The 15,201-nt window shown below is 36.5% G+C and overlaps 1 protein-coding gene across 2 annotated transcripts in view; it reads left to right on the top strand.

Annotated features, from left to right (window-relative positions):
- The window catches only part of LOC126475111 (1-phosphatidylinositol 3-phosphate 5-kinase), a 372,610-nt gene that overhangs the window by 192,665 nt on the left and 164,744 nt on the right, over window positions 1–15,201 (top strand). For both annotated transcript variants that reach the window (XM_050102696.1, XM_050102695.1), the window contains exons 14-15: window positions 8,514–8,693; window positions 14,519–14,814. In XM_050102696.1, coding sequence (XP_049958653.1) covers window positions 8,514–8,693; window positions 14,519–14,814 — 476 coding nt within the window. The remainder of the gene's footprint in view (window positions 1–8,513; window positions 8,694–14,518; window positions 14,815–15,201) is intronic.

Here is a 15,201-nt window from a genome sequence, read left to right as displayed (position 1 = left end):
TCATCTCTCAAAGCTGCCATTTCTTCTCCTGCCATATTTCTTTCTCCGGTTCTTGTCAATCGTTCCCTAATGCTCTCTCTGACACACTCTACAACCTCTGGTACTTTCAGTTTGCCCAGGTCCCATCTTCTTAAATTCCTGCCTTTTTGCAGTTTTTTCAGTTTTAATCTACAGTTCATAACCAATAGATTGTGGACAGAGTCCACATCTGCTCCTGGAAATGTTTCACAATTTAAAATGTGGTTCCAAAATCTCTGTCTTACCATTATATAATCTATCTGAAACCTTCCAGTGCCTTCAGGCCTCTTCCACGTATACAACCTTCTTTCATGATTCTTAAACCAAGTGTTAGCTATGATTAAGTTATGCGCTGTGTAAAATTCCACCAGGCAGCTTCCTCTTTCATTCCTTACCCCCATTCCATATTCACCTACTACTCTTCCTTTTCTTCCTTTTCCTACTATCGAATTCCAGTCTCCCAAGACTATTAAATTTTTGTCTCCCTTCAATATCTGAATATTTTTTTTTATCTCATCATACATTTCTTCAATTTCTTCATTATCTGCGGAGCTAGTTGGCATATATACTTGTACTACTGTGGCCGGTGTGGGCTTTGTGTCTATCTTGGCTACGATGATGCGTTCACTATGCTGTTCGTAGTAGCTTACCCGTGTTCCTGTTTTTTTTTTTTATTCATTATTAAACCTGCCCCTGCATTACCCCTATTTGATTTTGTATTTATAACTCTGTATTCACCTGACCAGAAGACTTGTTCCTGCTGCCACCAAACTTCACTAATTCCCACTATATTTAACTTTAACCTATCCATTTCCCCTTTTAAATTTTCTAACCTTCCTGCCGGATTAAGGGTTCTGACATTCCATGCTCGGATCCGTATAATGCCAGTTTTGTTTTTCCCGATAACAATGTCCTCCTGAGTAGTTCCCACCCGGAGATCTGGATGAGGGACTATTTTACCTCCGTAATATTTTACCCAAGAGGACGCCATCATCATTTAACCATACAATAAAGCTGCATGCCCTCAGGAAAAATTACGGCTGTAGTTTCCCCTTGCTTTCAGCCGTTCGCAGTACCAGCACAGCAAGGCTGTTTTGGTTAATGTTACAAGGCCAGATCAGTCAATCATCCAGCTTATTGCCCCTGCAGCTACTAAAAAGGCTGCTGTCCCTCTTCAGGAACAACACGTTTGTCTGGCCTCTCAACAGATACCCCTCTGTTGTGGTTGCAGCTATGGTACGGCTGTCCGTATCGCTAAGGCACGAAAGCCTCCTCACCAAGGACAAGGTCCATGGTTCATGTGGGGGTGGGTTTACAACTATCAGCATGAAAATACAATAGGGTGTCACACATGTGACATAGCAAGGTGGATTCCTCCAGGCTGTTATGTTTTTTCTACTCCCAGAAATAACAAAACTTTTTTGCTAATTTTTATCTTAATGCTAGTACATTAATCTATTCATAAGCATCACTTACATGAAAATCTCAAGATCTTATTTAGATGTAATTTCACTCGAATTTATTGTTTGGGTTATCATTTTGATTGTTCTGCGTACATTGATGTAATTAGTTTTTGTTAGGACACTTGTAATTTGAAAATATATTTATTTGATGTTAGTACTACAGTTCGCAACATGCAAAAACCTATGAGCTAATTAGTATATTTGTGAAAGGTTACCCTCACCAACAGAAAGTCTGGCAATCCTATTTGCTTGTGAAGCACTAGTAATCATCTGAAATTAATTACTGTACAAAATAAGCAACATCAAAGTTCCAAACAATTACCATTTTCCATGTCAGGTTTTGTCTTAACTATTTTTAGATTCTCAACTTTGACTACATACTTTTGTTACTTTAATTTTTCTATGCAAAGTGATGTACAGCATTGACTAAATACAGGTAACTCACTATTTATTAATTTCATGTAATTTACCTTTATTTGAAATATGGCACTCATAGTTGTAAACATGGGATCCACATTGCAGGAGAATAATAATGTCCATAAATTTTTCTAAATGTCTAATGAGTAATATTTTTTACAAGCCAAAATCACATTAGTTCTGGTAATTCACAAAATAACAGTTTATTCTTACACCTCTCTTTAAGCAGTCGGATGTCGCCCAAAATTGACTGTGTGTGGTTTGGAAATCTCATGAATAAGACCTGTATTGGGTTTGCTCCCACTGTTGGTGAATACCATGTACATGAAAACATATCTTCCAACATCTGTGAAACTCAATATCATTAATGTTTCGTAACTTTTGTGTGGTTTCTGTGCATCAGATGAATGAACAACTTAACTAAACTGTGCTGTAATTAACAAGAAGGAGTGCGATGTTATTGTCATCGAAGCAAGCTATTGTTGGTCATGGTGGGGCTCGTTATAGACTGACTTGATTGAACTACCACAGTATGTTTTTCTCTGGTGAATTACTGCAGGACAGTGCTATGTGTGAACTGTGACCATTTTGTGTAAATGTGAACTGTTTTTGTGCCTAAAATCAAATACTGAACTTTGCCAATGAACTGCTGCTATGTAGATGTGCGTACTGATAATTTTTTGTCGTAGGTAAACCAGTCATTGTCACTAATAACTGAACTTTAAAAGGACTAAATTTATGTGTTAGTGCAAATTAAATTATGGTGTCATGTATTTTCTTGAGATAACACCATCCTACACTCATTAAACTTTCAGCTTTGAGATGGCCAGAAGTTTCTGCTACTGAGAAGAGACTACAAAAATCAAGTCAGTAAGGTAACACATGATGTGAAGTGAGTTTTTCAAGCCACCGCCTAAAATTAGGACTGTTTTAGGGACTGAAAAGGGTATCTTGGTTTGTATAAGGCTGGTGTGTACCGTATCCCATGCAGTTGTGGGATGTTATACATTGGTCAGATCATAGGAGACCAGTGTATAGAGCATCTGAGTCACAGCAACTTACAAAAGCTGTCAGATCTGCTATTACAGAACATTGCCATTGGTAATTAATATTCACTATTGATAATTTGTGACAGGTCATCTTAGGTTGTGTGGTGGTGGTAGTTGTTTACAGTAAGTGTAGTTGTCAAAGACGTCAACCAGCTGCATTCCTGTCAGTAGTTTGAACATTTTTATGCACTGGGAGAAACTCAAGCTTCATGCTGCATTTCTTGAATCTCATTTTTTCTTCAGTATGTGTCAAATATATTTCATGATTATGATAATAACAATGTTATTGAGTTGGTGGTGGTGGTGGTGGTGGTGGTGGTGGTGGTGGTGGTGGTGGCGGTCATCGTCGTCATTGTGGTGGTCGTGGCGGTGGTGGTAAAAGTAGTAGTAGTAGTGGTAGTAGTAGTAGTAGTAGTAACAAAAGTAAGCTGGATTAGAAAGGAACTGCACGGAAAATACCTTAATGACTTTCAGACAGGTTGATATTTATTTACAAGCATCAAAAAGCAGTTTGATCCTTCCAAGCTTATATGGGAAAATATGTCAACATATTAAATTGGACTGGAAAGCTTATTGAAGATACTCTTCTGTTTTTAAGTCTAAGATGCTGGCTGAGCCAAGGGAAACAGTTTTTAACCAATGCATCCTGTGGCTGTGACACATGGACATTAAATGAGTCCATTCTTAGTAGCTCAAAGAGGAATGGAAAGATCAATGTTGGGATACACAAAGAAAGATAGAAAGCAGTAGCCTTCAGACAGACAACAATGGTTTGTAACAGAAAGCAAAGAGTAAATACCTTGAAATGCCAGTGGGTGGTGGTGTCCCTGTATATGTAACAATCTACTTTGTTTTTACACCTGTTATACAGTAGTCTCTCTTTTTTTACAAGTTTCTTTATACTGACTGTCATCGCTGAATGGAATAACTGTGGATGTTTGTTAGAGAGCATAGTAGACGGTTTGAATCAGAGGCTCAGATGGTTCTGTGACTGCGTGGGCTGCAAATTGACCTTAGGGTGGAGGGGTGTAACATCTGCTTAATATATCAAGGACCATTACACACACAAGTTGGCTACATGTGTGTGGTTGCTGTGTGAAGTGCACTGGGTGATATTTTAGGTTAGAAGGTTGTAAACATAAAACACAGGCCAGTGTCATTGTGTGCAGGCTAGACACAGGATGAAGGTAGACCTAGTAAACATTTGTGTTATAGTTTTATATTGTTGCGGCTGTTTTGAGAAAGAGCCAGAGCACCAAGTCTCATAGAAATTGCTGAAGCAGAAATCATTATTGGCACTGAAAGCTGGCTAAAGCTGGAGCTATGTTTAGCCGAGGTTTTTACCACGAACCTAATGCTGTTAAAAAAGGATATATTAAATTCAGTTGGTGATGGCAGGTTTGTTACTGTTAGAAGTAGTTTGTTTATCGAAGTAAATAGTTGTTGCATGTTAGGGTGGATAGAGCTTATACTCAACAACAAGAATAAATTAATAATTGGTTCAGTCAAATTAATGATTAGTTCCTTTTACTGACCCCTTGACTCAGATGGTATAGCTGCTAAAGGTTTCAAGGAAAATTTGAGTCCCGTTTCCAAAACATACTTAACTCACAAAATTTTAATTAGGAGTGACTTCAGTTACCCTAAGTAAGTTCTACAACTACATCTACATGATTACTCTGCAATTCACATTTAAGTGCTTGGCAGAGGGTTCATCGAACCACAATCATGCTGAAACTTCCTGGCAGATTAAAACTGTGTGCCCGACCGAGACTCGAACTCGGGACCTTTACCTTTCGCGGGCAAGTGCTCTACCAACTGAGCTACCGAAGCACAACTCACGCCCGGTACTCACAGCTTTACTTCCGCCAGTACCTCGTCTCCTACCTTCCAAACTTTACAGAAGCTCTCCTGCGAACCTTGCAGAACTAGCACTCCTGAAAGAAAGGATATTGCGGAGACATGGCTTAGCCACCATTCCACTCCCAAACAGCGCGTGGGGAAAAACCTTTCTGTTCGAGCTCTGATTTCTCTTATTTTATTTTGATGATCATTTCCACCTATGTTGGTTGGGCTCAACAAAATATTTTCGCATTCGGAAGAGAAAGTTGGTGATTGAAATTTCGTAAATAGATCTTGCCGCGACAAAAAATGTCTTTGCTTTAATGACTTCCATCCCAACTCGTGTATCATATCTGCCACACTCTCTCCCCTATTACGTGATAATACAAAACGAGCTGCCGTTTTTTGCACCCTTTCGATGTCCTCCGTCAATCCCACCTGGTAAGGATCCCACAACGCGCAGCAGTATTCTCACAGAGTATGAACGAGTGTAGTGTAAGCTGTCTCTTTAGTGGACTTGTTGCATCTTGTAAGTGTCCTGCCAATGAAACGCAATCTTTGGCTCGCCTTCCCCACAGTATTATCTATGTGGTCTTTCCAACTGAAGTTGTTCGTAATTTTAACACCCAGGTACTTAGTTGAATTGACAGCCTTGAGAATTGTACTATTTATCGAGTAATCGAATTCCAATGGATTACTTTTGGAACTCATGTGGATCACCTCACACTTTTCGTTATTTAGCGTCAACTGCCACCAGTCACACCATACAGCAATCTTTTCTAAATCGCTTTGTAACTGACACTGGTTTCGGATGACCTTACTAGACGGTAAATTACAGCATCATTTGCGAACAACCTAAGAGAACTGCTCAGATTGTCACCCAGGTCATTTATATAGATCAGGAACAGCAGAGGTCCCAGGACGCTTCCCTGGGGAACACCTGATATCACTTCAGTTTTACTTGATGATTTGCTGTCTATTACTATGAACTGCGACCTTCCTGACAGGAAATCACGAATCCAGTCGCACAACTGAAACGATACCCCATAGGCCCGCAGCTTGATTAGAAGTCGCTTGTGAGGAACGCTGTCAAAAGCTTTCCGGAAATCTAGAAATACAGAATCAACTTGAGATGCCCTGTTGATAGCGGCCATTACTTCGTGCGAATAAAGAACTAGCTGTGTTGCATAAGAATGACTGCATCAAACCAGTCTCAGGACTGAAGACCACAACAACAACAACAACAACAACAACAACCATATATGAAGGACCTTGAGGAAAATGTTCTGTTAATACATAGTGACCACAGATTCAGAAAATGTCATTCTTGTGAAACACAACTGGTCCTTAATTCACACTACTTGATGAGTGCTATCAACAGGGCATCTGAAGTTTATTCCATATTTATGAATTTCTACAAGGCTTTTGACACTGTTTCTCACAAGTGGCTTCTAATCAAACAGTGTACCTGTGGAGTATTGTCTTAGGTGTGCAACTGAATTCATGATTTCCTGTGAGAAAGTACACAGTTCATACTATTTGATGGGAAGTCACCAAGTGAAACAGAAATGATATCTGATGATCCACAGGAAAGTGTTGTAGGGCCCCTGCTGTTTCTAATCTATATAAAAGATTTGGAAAACAATGTGAATAGCTCATTTAGATTGTTTGCGTATGATACTGTCATTTAGCATCTAGTAACATCATCATAAGAACAATACAAATTACAAAATGAAGGAAACAGGGTGTGTGTGTGTGTGTGTGTGTGTGTGTGTGGTGTGAAAAGTGTCAATTAACCCTGATCAATGAAAAGTGCGAGGTCCTCCATGATAACAGAAAAGAATCCGTTAGATTTTCATTACATGATAAATAATACCAATTAAAAGGTTGCTGATTCAACTAGATACTGAGCGATTACAATATCTTAAACTGGAACCCACACACAGAAAATATTTTGTACTAGGCAAACCATAGACTGCATTTTATTGGCAGAACACTTAGAAGATAAAAAAAATTTACTAAAAATACTGCTCACACCACAATTGCCAGTCCTCTACTAGTGTATTGCTGTAGGATATGGGATCCTTACCCTACAGAATAAATGGAGACTATCAAAAAAATCCAAAGAAGGGCAACTCATTTTGACATATCACAAAATAGGGGAGAGAGTATCATGGGTATGATACGCAAGTTAGGGTGGCAATCATGAAAACAAAGGCTTTTTCGCTGTGGCAAGATCTTCCCATAGAATTTTGATCATCAGCTTTCTCCTCAGAATGCAAAAATATTTTGCTGATGCCCAGCAAGACAGGGAGAAATTACCATTGTAATAAAATAATAGAAATCAGAGCTTTTATGGAAAGATTTAAGTGTTATTTTTTGCACATACTATTCAAGAGTGGAGTGGTCAAAAAATATTCTGAAAGTTGTTCTGTGAACCCTCTGTCGAGCACTGGGATTTGCATTGCAAAGTAAAGATGTAGATGTAGACTGTATACCAAGGAGGGTCCCTCCCATCACGAACTGTTGACTTACGTACGTATCTGTACAATACATGCTCAACAATTCTTTTAAACTTAAGCCATAATTCCTCTACGAGTCCCCATCTTGAACTAAAAGTTTCAAGTTCCTCATTGAGATTAGACATTATTGCCCCTTTATGTAGTGTCCAGAAATATAAAATCTTTCTACTCATTTTAATTGCCCTTTTACCTTGATAATCATTTTTGCTACAACTGCTTCATTGTTGCTGGTACCAGTTTCATTGTGGATATCCTTCAACAGTTCAGTTCAATTTGTTGCCGTTAGGTCGAATGTATTTCCCTCATGAGCAGTTTTCTGAACCACCTGTGTTGGGTAGTTATCAGAGAAATCATTAGTAATGTTCTGCAGGATGTCTTGTCATGCTCACCACTTATGAAATTGTAGTAACACCAGTTGATATTCAGATGATTTAAGTCTTCTATGGTGATCACAGTGTGATTGGGAATTTACATATTAGTGAACTGAGGTTTTCCCCAAAATAATGATACTGAATTACACTCAAGATGGCCGCAGTTTTGTATCTTTTCTGTAGAGAAAAATGCAGTCTGTAATGTAAAAAGGCAGCAGACATTTTTAAATAAAATACACTTAGTATTGACCTACTTTAAACAACCCTTCCAATGTTGCCTATGTTTCTGCCAATAACCACATTTTGCAGAAATTTAGAGAGAATGTAGATATCTAAACAAAAGATGGTGAGGAAAGGACTATTTCCAGATAGTAAGATAGCTCTTAGGATTATATTAAGAGAGATTCACAAGTAGTGTGGGAGGAACTTCTGATCACACACACACACACACACACACACACAACAGAAAATAAAAACAATTTTTTGCCTGTTTCCATTTATATTTTGCTTGCGCCAGTTTCCTACATTTACATGTCTGATGTACATCATAAATTATTAACCAGTTATTTTCCAACTGTAATGCTTGTAAACAGTAAAAATGTTGTGTAGCTTAACTGTTATATGAGTAATACTGCAGGAAAACTGAGGGAGACGAACATTAATGGCACTTATAAAGTTCATAATTTTGATTTAGTTGTTGTCATAGTGAGAAATGTTCTGTAAATCTCTATATACTTAAAAGTTCTGCTTGTCTCTGTTATACTATTGTTAATTTTAAAGTTTTGGAAAGCCTATAAACATTGATATTCATCTTAATTAATTTGTGTTTAGTTTGCAGTGCCCTACCTTGAGACAGAAGCAGGAAGAAACTGCACTCTTCGTCGATTTTTTCCTGAAGAAATATTTTTCTCAGAGCAGTTTTGTAGCTCAGATAGAAATGCAAATAGGAACTCATTATCAGCAAACTGTTCATTTAACCATGAATATAATAATGCAGTGAAGACAGCCAAGGTAGGAAAAGTCTGATTTTCCCCTTTGTATGTTTATCTTTGTCTGGTACTTCCTCTTCTTAAATTACGAAGACAGAAGAACTTGTTTCTGTCTTCTGTAGCTAACTTGGAGTGGTTAATATGTGATTTGTTTGTTTCTTTTTACCTTTGGTTGTAATGTTCAGAACTTTGAATACTGTAAAAATATGTAATCACTAAGTAGTGACAACCTGCATTAAAACACTTAGATGGAGATCACAATTTAAGTTCGTGAATGAGGTTTCCCACTCATATGCGCAAATGTGTTAAGTTACATGATGATTTGAATGAAATTGTTCTAAATGAAGACTACTTACAGCAAGTGTGATAAAGTTCTTCTTCCTCTTTTGGTCTCTTGAGAAATCTATTATTTGTATTTGTAACAAAAACAACACTACAGAATTTGTAAAAAACCTGCTAATCCCATACGTAATTATTTCACAGGATTAACATCTAATACTGATTGTTATTAGAATGACAGCAACTAGTTAAATGCTTTGCAAAAACTTTATAAAATATTTAGATTGTGACCAATTGCAAGCATTACTTGCTCATCATCAAATGGATTGCATTAAGTGTGGCTTCTTCATGTAGAAGGTTCAAGCTCTTTTTTGGAATGCAAGACAGGCTAACCTTGGGATTTCTGTGGCTAATGAAAAAAAATTGTTTTAATAATTCTTGATAGTAAGACCAATGAGTTACATTCTAATTCAAAGAGATTTAAATCTGAGGACCATGCAGACAAGAGCTTTAGTTTTATGTTAAGAGAAGAGTGACTTCTTGAGTTTAGGCTCATAGCCACTCTTAAATGAATCTAAAGATGGTTTGTTTGTAAATCCAAAGCATGTCAAGCATAAAAATATTTGGGAATACCATAAGGCCAAATAAAAACTGTGATAGCTGTTCTTTTCAAATTGTTATGGATTATTTATATCTACTTCATTAGAATATGTATTAGAAAATCTAACTCCTTGAAGAAGAACCTACAAGGTGACTATAGGTGAAGATTATGTATTATTTTCATTTTGGTACAATCAGTACTTACTTTCTGAATGATGACTCCAAATAGTAAATTAATGAGAGCAAATATGTTGAGATGACCATTCGTTTGTTTTCTAACCTATTAAAACTGTGAGGAGCAAAATTTGCTGAATGTAGCTGCTCACTGGAACATTTTGCTCTGTTGACTGACTCCTGTTTGTATGATACATTAATTGTTGGTTTTATTTTATTTGCTGTGTAGTAGAAAATACTTATCTTCATTTTTTGGCATACTCTGACACTGCAGTGGCTGTAAAAGAACAGCGAGTATCTACTCCACCTAATTTGCTGCAACTTCCTGACTTCTTCACAGTGTAGCTAATGATTCGATATGCCAAGAGAAATTGTAAGTAATCAGGTCGACATGAAGTTTTACTTTCACAATTACGTGTTTATTGCACAAAAACTGATAGAAAACTGACCCCGAAAAACAGTAACAAAGCTGAGGTACTTAAAACCGCAACAAAATTGCTTCTTCATGGCTGATTTTCCACTGCTTATGTATAATTCCAATCATTACAGACAGTAAATTTAAAGATTACAATCAAAAACCTGTTGACATTTACAGACTGATAGTAAGTATTAAGTCGTTCCTCCCACATTGCACAATAGTTTTACTTGGTTCTTAGATTTTTAGATTAAAATTCACAAAATGTGTTCGCTAACAATGCGTTTTACTAAGTCGCTTATATCATGGGAGTTATTAACTGGAAAGTGTTGCTAACATGTACATAAGTTCTTTACATAAATTCAGATATTCATGGAGATTACTAGGATAATGTCTCTTTATAAATAAGCTCTTAATAATTCCTTGCAGTCATTAACAATTTCAGCAGTGACTGTATCTATAACTGGATTAATCGTAACATTTGTATCATCTGAAAAAAATATAATGTCTGCTTTGACAAATTTTTAAATAGATTTTTTCAGTTGTCATTTTATGTGGCTCGTGAAAAATCCTGATGTGATTCAGAATCATGAATCTTGTGTCCAACATCTTTTGAAATAAAGTATATTTGAACACATTTCTTCATATGAAAACACCAGGAAAAATACACAAGAACTTAGAATGGTATGAAGAGGGCAGCAAAGTTGTTACTAGGTTTATTTATTTATTGTTCCTGTGAATCTAGAACTGTAAAGTGTACAAAAGATATTGGGTCAGTCTTTAATTGCTGTACATCTTTCTTGAAAATATAATGTAATTGGATACCTAAAAAATCTACTCATCAAGTGGCGGCAGGAGAAAAAATATATGTAGATTAAGTAAATGAGCATGCTTTTGGAGCCAGTGGCTCCTTTTTCTGTCCAAAGGGTTGAAGGGGAAGGAAGAAGGATGAAGGAAAAGGACTGGTGAGGTTTATGGAATGGGGAGAATTCGGAAAAGTCACCCATAACACTGGACCAGGGGAGACTTACTGGACATGATAAGAAGGAAAATCTTTCTTTCTCATCCTATCTGGCAAGTCTCATCTGGGTGACTTTCCCAAATTCTCCACATTTCCTAAACCTCTCCAGTCCCCTTTCCTTCATCCCTTTTCCTTCCCCCTCAACTCTTCTTCCAGACTAAGGAACCACTGGATTTGAAAGCTTAAACTTTATATATGTTTTCTTCTGCTGCCACTTGGTGAATAGATTGTTATTTATTAAGTTACATTATATTTTCAAAAATGGTTAATTTTGTTTATATATATACATGTCGTGAAATTTTTACACACATCAGTTTGCTGGTCAGTTGTAAATAAAATCAGAAACAATGAAACGGAAACTAAAATTAGTAATGTACAATTAACTGTGAATAATGATGATATCTCTAATCTCTTTCTAGTTGTCAATGTTTTTAATGATTATTTCATAGATACTGTCAAAAATGATGTCTCTATGAAACAGGATATACAGCACACGTTTGAGTAGAGTATCAAACAGACCTGCTGTACACTACCTGCAGTGAGCACATATGACATTCTGCAGCATATTGATAGCCTTAGAAACAAAATATCAGCAGGGTTAGAGGAAATTTCTACGTATCTGTTGAAGAAATGCTAACATGAACTAATGAAACCACTAGTTCATCTAATAAACTGTGTTCCCTGACAAGTTGAAACTAGCTGTAGTTAAACCAATACACAAAAAGTGGGAAATAAAGCATGTACAGAACTACAGACCCATTGCCCTAATCTTAACTTTCAGCAAACTGATAGAGAAAATTATATTTTAAAAAATCCTGAAACATTACACCAATGCTGACACATTATATGATTTCCAGCATTGTTTCAGAAGAGGTTGAAGCAGCAATTCAATTTGTCCATCATGTTCCTGAAAAAATAAATGAAAAATCCTAAGTGGCAGGAGTATTCCTGGACCTGTCAAGGACTTTTGATAGAGTACATCATGACGTGCTCTTATCAAAAATTGGAAGAGTGATGTCACTGGAAAACTCATGTAACTGTTAGAAACATATTTTAAGGGTAGACAGCAGTGCTTGGTAATTATATACTCTGACAGAAAAATACTGGAGAGGAAGGGTCAAGTATAAGAAATAAACATTTTGGTGTTCCTCAGGGCTTTATAGGTTCATTCCTATTCATATGCTATGTAAATGATTTCCCATGTTCTCTTGACAATAAGAAATTGATCACTATGTATGCAGATGGTGCATCTGGTGTCTGCTGTGCAGGCAGTGAGCCCAGCATAGTGGAAGAGATACATAACCTTATTGAAAAGGCAAGAGCTCACTTTGAAAGAGACAACCTAAAAGTAAACATAGAAAAAACTAATATTCATTTTGAACCAAGTGTTCCAAACAGACAAAATACTGTGATTGATGAAAGTGTACCAAAAACCTGTGCAGATTGTAAATTCCTGAGTTTATGCATAGATGATCAACTTTCATGGAAGCGGCAAGCTGGTTATGCCTGTAAAAATAAATTACACCCAGTCTGTATGTATTAAGAAAATTATCACCATACCTTAATTCTGAAACCCTAAGGACTGTATATTAAGGATTAGTGTACCCTTTCTTGTCTTATAGAATAATACTGTGCGATGGGACATTCCAAACTAATATGAAAAGGGTTTTCGTACTGCAGAAGTGAGCCTTGAGGATCATAGCAAAAGTAAAACCAGGAATTTCTTGCAAATCCCTATTCATTATACACAATATTCTCACGTTTTATTCCATGTATATACTAGAAACTATAATGCTAGTGAAAGAAGAAACTAAGATCACAAAAAGAAAGATGGATATTTATAACTATGAAACAAGGCATGAAAAGGCTTTCATATGGTTAACAGAAGATTGACTTTAACAGCGAAAAGCCCCTATGTCAAAGGATCTGATTTTAGTAACTTGTTACCAAACAAAATTAAGATATTGAGAGGGGATACTTTTAAAAAGCAAGTCGAACAGTGGCGTATCCAAAAATAACTTGAATTTATCATGAATTATAATGTAATAATAAATAATGTAAACAAAAACCAACTGTAATTGTAAAAACTTTAACTTAGCTGAAAATGCACATGCATGTAAAATTACACATTACAAGCAATAAATTGAAAGTTTAGCAAAAGGTAACATTACACAATATTTTACTATTCTATTCACTTTACAAAAACAATCCTAATTGGTGATATAGCTCTGTTTTTATAGATACTCTCTTTCTGTATAAAAGCAGTGCTTCACCGAGTAATCCCTCCCTGTTGATTTGAAATCGTTTCTGTCCATTATTATTTTTGTGGAATTTGGTAATGCATTGTACAGTCTGATGCAGCAAAGGAGTGTTTGCATCCAACAATAATTCTAACCTATAAAAGTATAAGAAAATACAGGACAAGAACAGCGTGTAGCAATGATACTCCATTAAGGTTGCAGGCAATATTTGTCTCCAACAGAAAGAAAGAATGAATTTAAATTTTACTTGGACAGACACGCAACTTAGAAGTGCAATTAATACAGATATAATTATTATGAAGAGTAGTAGGAAACTGAATGGTGATGACTGTTATTGTGTCAAAGTTTGTACCAAATGGCTCAAGAAGGGCAAAAAGCAATCACTTTCCTGTCTCCACCCCCCTCCACTCCTCTCCCCCCCCCCTTCCCCTCCCCTTCTCCCCCACACACACTGACACAATACAGTCATGAAGATGAGAAAAACATACTATCTTTTCTTTTGTGACAAATCATTCTACTCTTTGATGGTTCTTCTCAAATGTTAAACCTCAGCTGGTGTTTGAGAGAGCTAACAGGCACTTACCAAGTTTACTTTGAAGCTCATCGAATGGGAGTACCAAGTCAGTAAATTACGTTTATAAACTATTCCTAAAAGTAGTTTGCTATCAATGAAGTTAACATTTTTGGTGAATCAGTTTTTTGTCATTGAAGCAGTAGTTTGGTAGCTCCTCTAACATATGACATTGACCATAGTAGACTCCTGTACGTATAAGGATAGCTATGAATCTAAACCCAAGATGTGGCCCTTTTCAATTGTCTGCCCTCTTTGTATTAAAACAGCTTGCACAGTATGAAGATAATATTTCCTTCATTCGAGAAGTGGTATTGCTTCTTCAGGAATATAGATTAATGCTTAATCACATTCGTTTTGAAGAATAAAAAACTATGTCTGATATGTAAATTGAATTAGTGTGGTAGGAAGTATTATTTTCTTCATAAAGATGGATTGATGTTGTAAAATATCATAATTTACTAATTGTTTATTGTCTTCATTCACGTAAACTTTTCTTTATTTTTTTATCAGTACTTCTTTACAGGTAAAGCCACAACATCCATTTGTGAAAGCGAAACTGACGAGCCCTGCTGGTAGCCGTGAAGTACAAGCTCTGCTCGCTCATTTTAGAGCATGTGGGGGGCGTCTTCCATTAACATATGATAGACCTGTATGCCTGCCTCAGCCACTTCTCAACTCCCCAACATCACAGCAGCAACAGCAGCAGGAACAGGAAGTTATAGATGCCCTCCATCCAGCCAATCACCAACACATATCAGTGTTGTTCTGTAGCTATGCATATGAGTCAAATAATGCACCAGCATTCTGTGTGAATCCTTGGTAAGATGCATTCTCATTTCTTAGATAAGTTAATAAAGATTTTAATGTAAATTTAGTTCTGTTATGCCTATTGTTTTCAGCTGTTTGTCCAAGTGACACAAAAGGGCTTGGAATAGTGGTTTCACATAGTTTAATTTCATCATCATTGTTTTCTTCAAATTGCCCAGTACCATTTTAGCCAAAATTTGGGAGTAAGTCACCCTTGACAACTTCATTTACTGGTAATATAGTAAGTCAATGTAGTCAGGCTGTCTTTATAAATGTAAAGGAAAAAGCAGTGGTTGCCCCTCATGGCAGTGGAGAAAATGTGACAGTTGACATTTTAATGACACCTGCTAAAATGTACAGTTGGGAACACAAAACCTTGTAAAACAGAGTTTGGTCTTT

Source organism: Schistocerca serialis, chromosome 4 (genome assembly GCF_023864345.2).
Source record: "Schistocerca serialis cubense isolate TAMUIC-IGC-003099 chromosome 4, iqSchSeri2.2, whole genome shotgun sequence".
NCBI classification, from domain to species: Eukaryota; Metazoa; Arthropoda; class Insecta; order Orthoptera; family Acrididae; genus Schistocerca; species Schistocerca serialis.
Note: the sequence above shows the minus strand (reverse complement) of the source record. Positions and strands in the feature narration are given on the sequence as shown.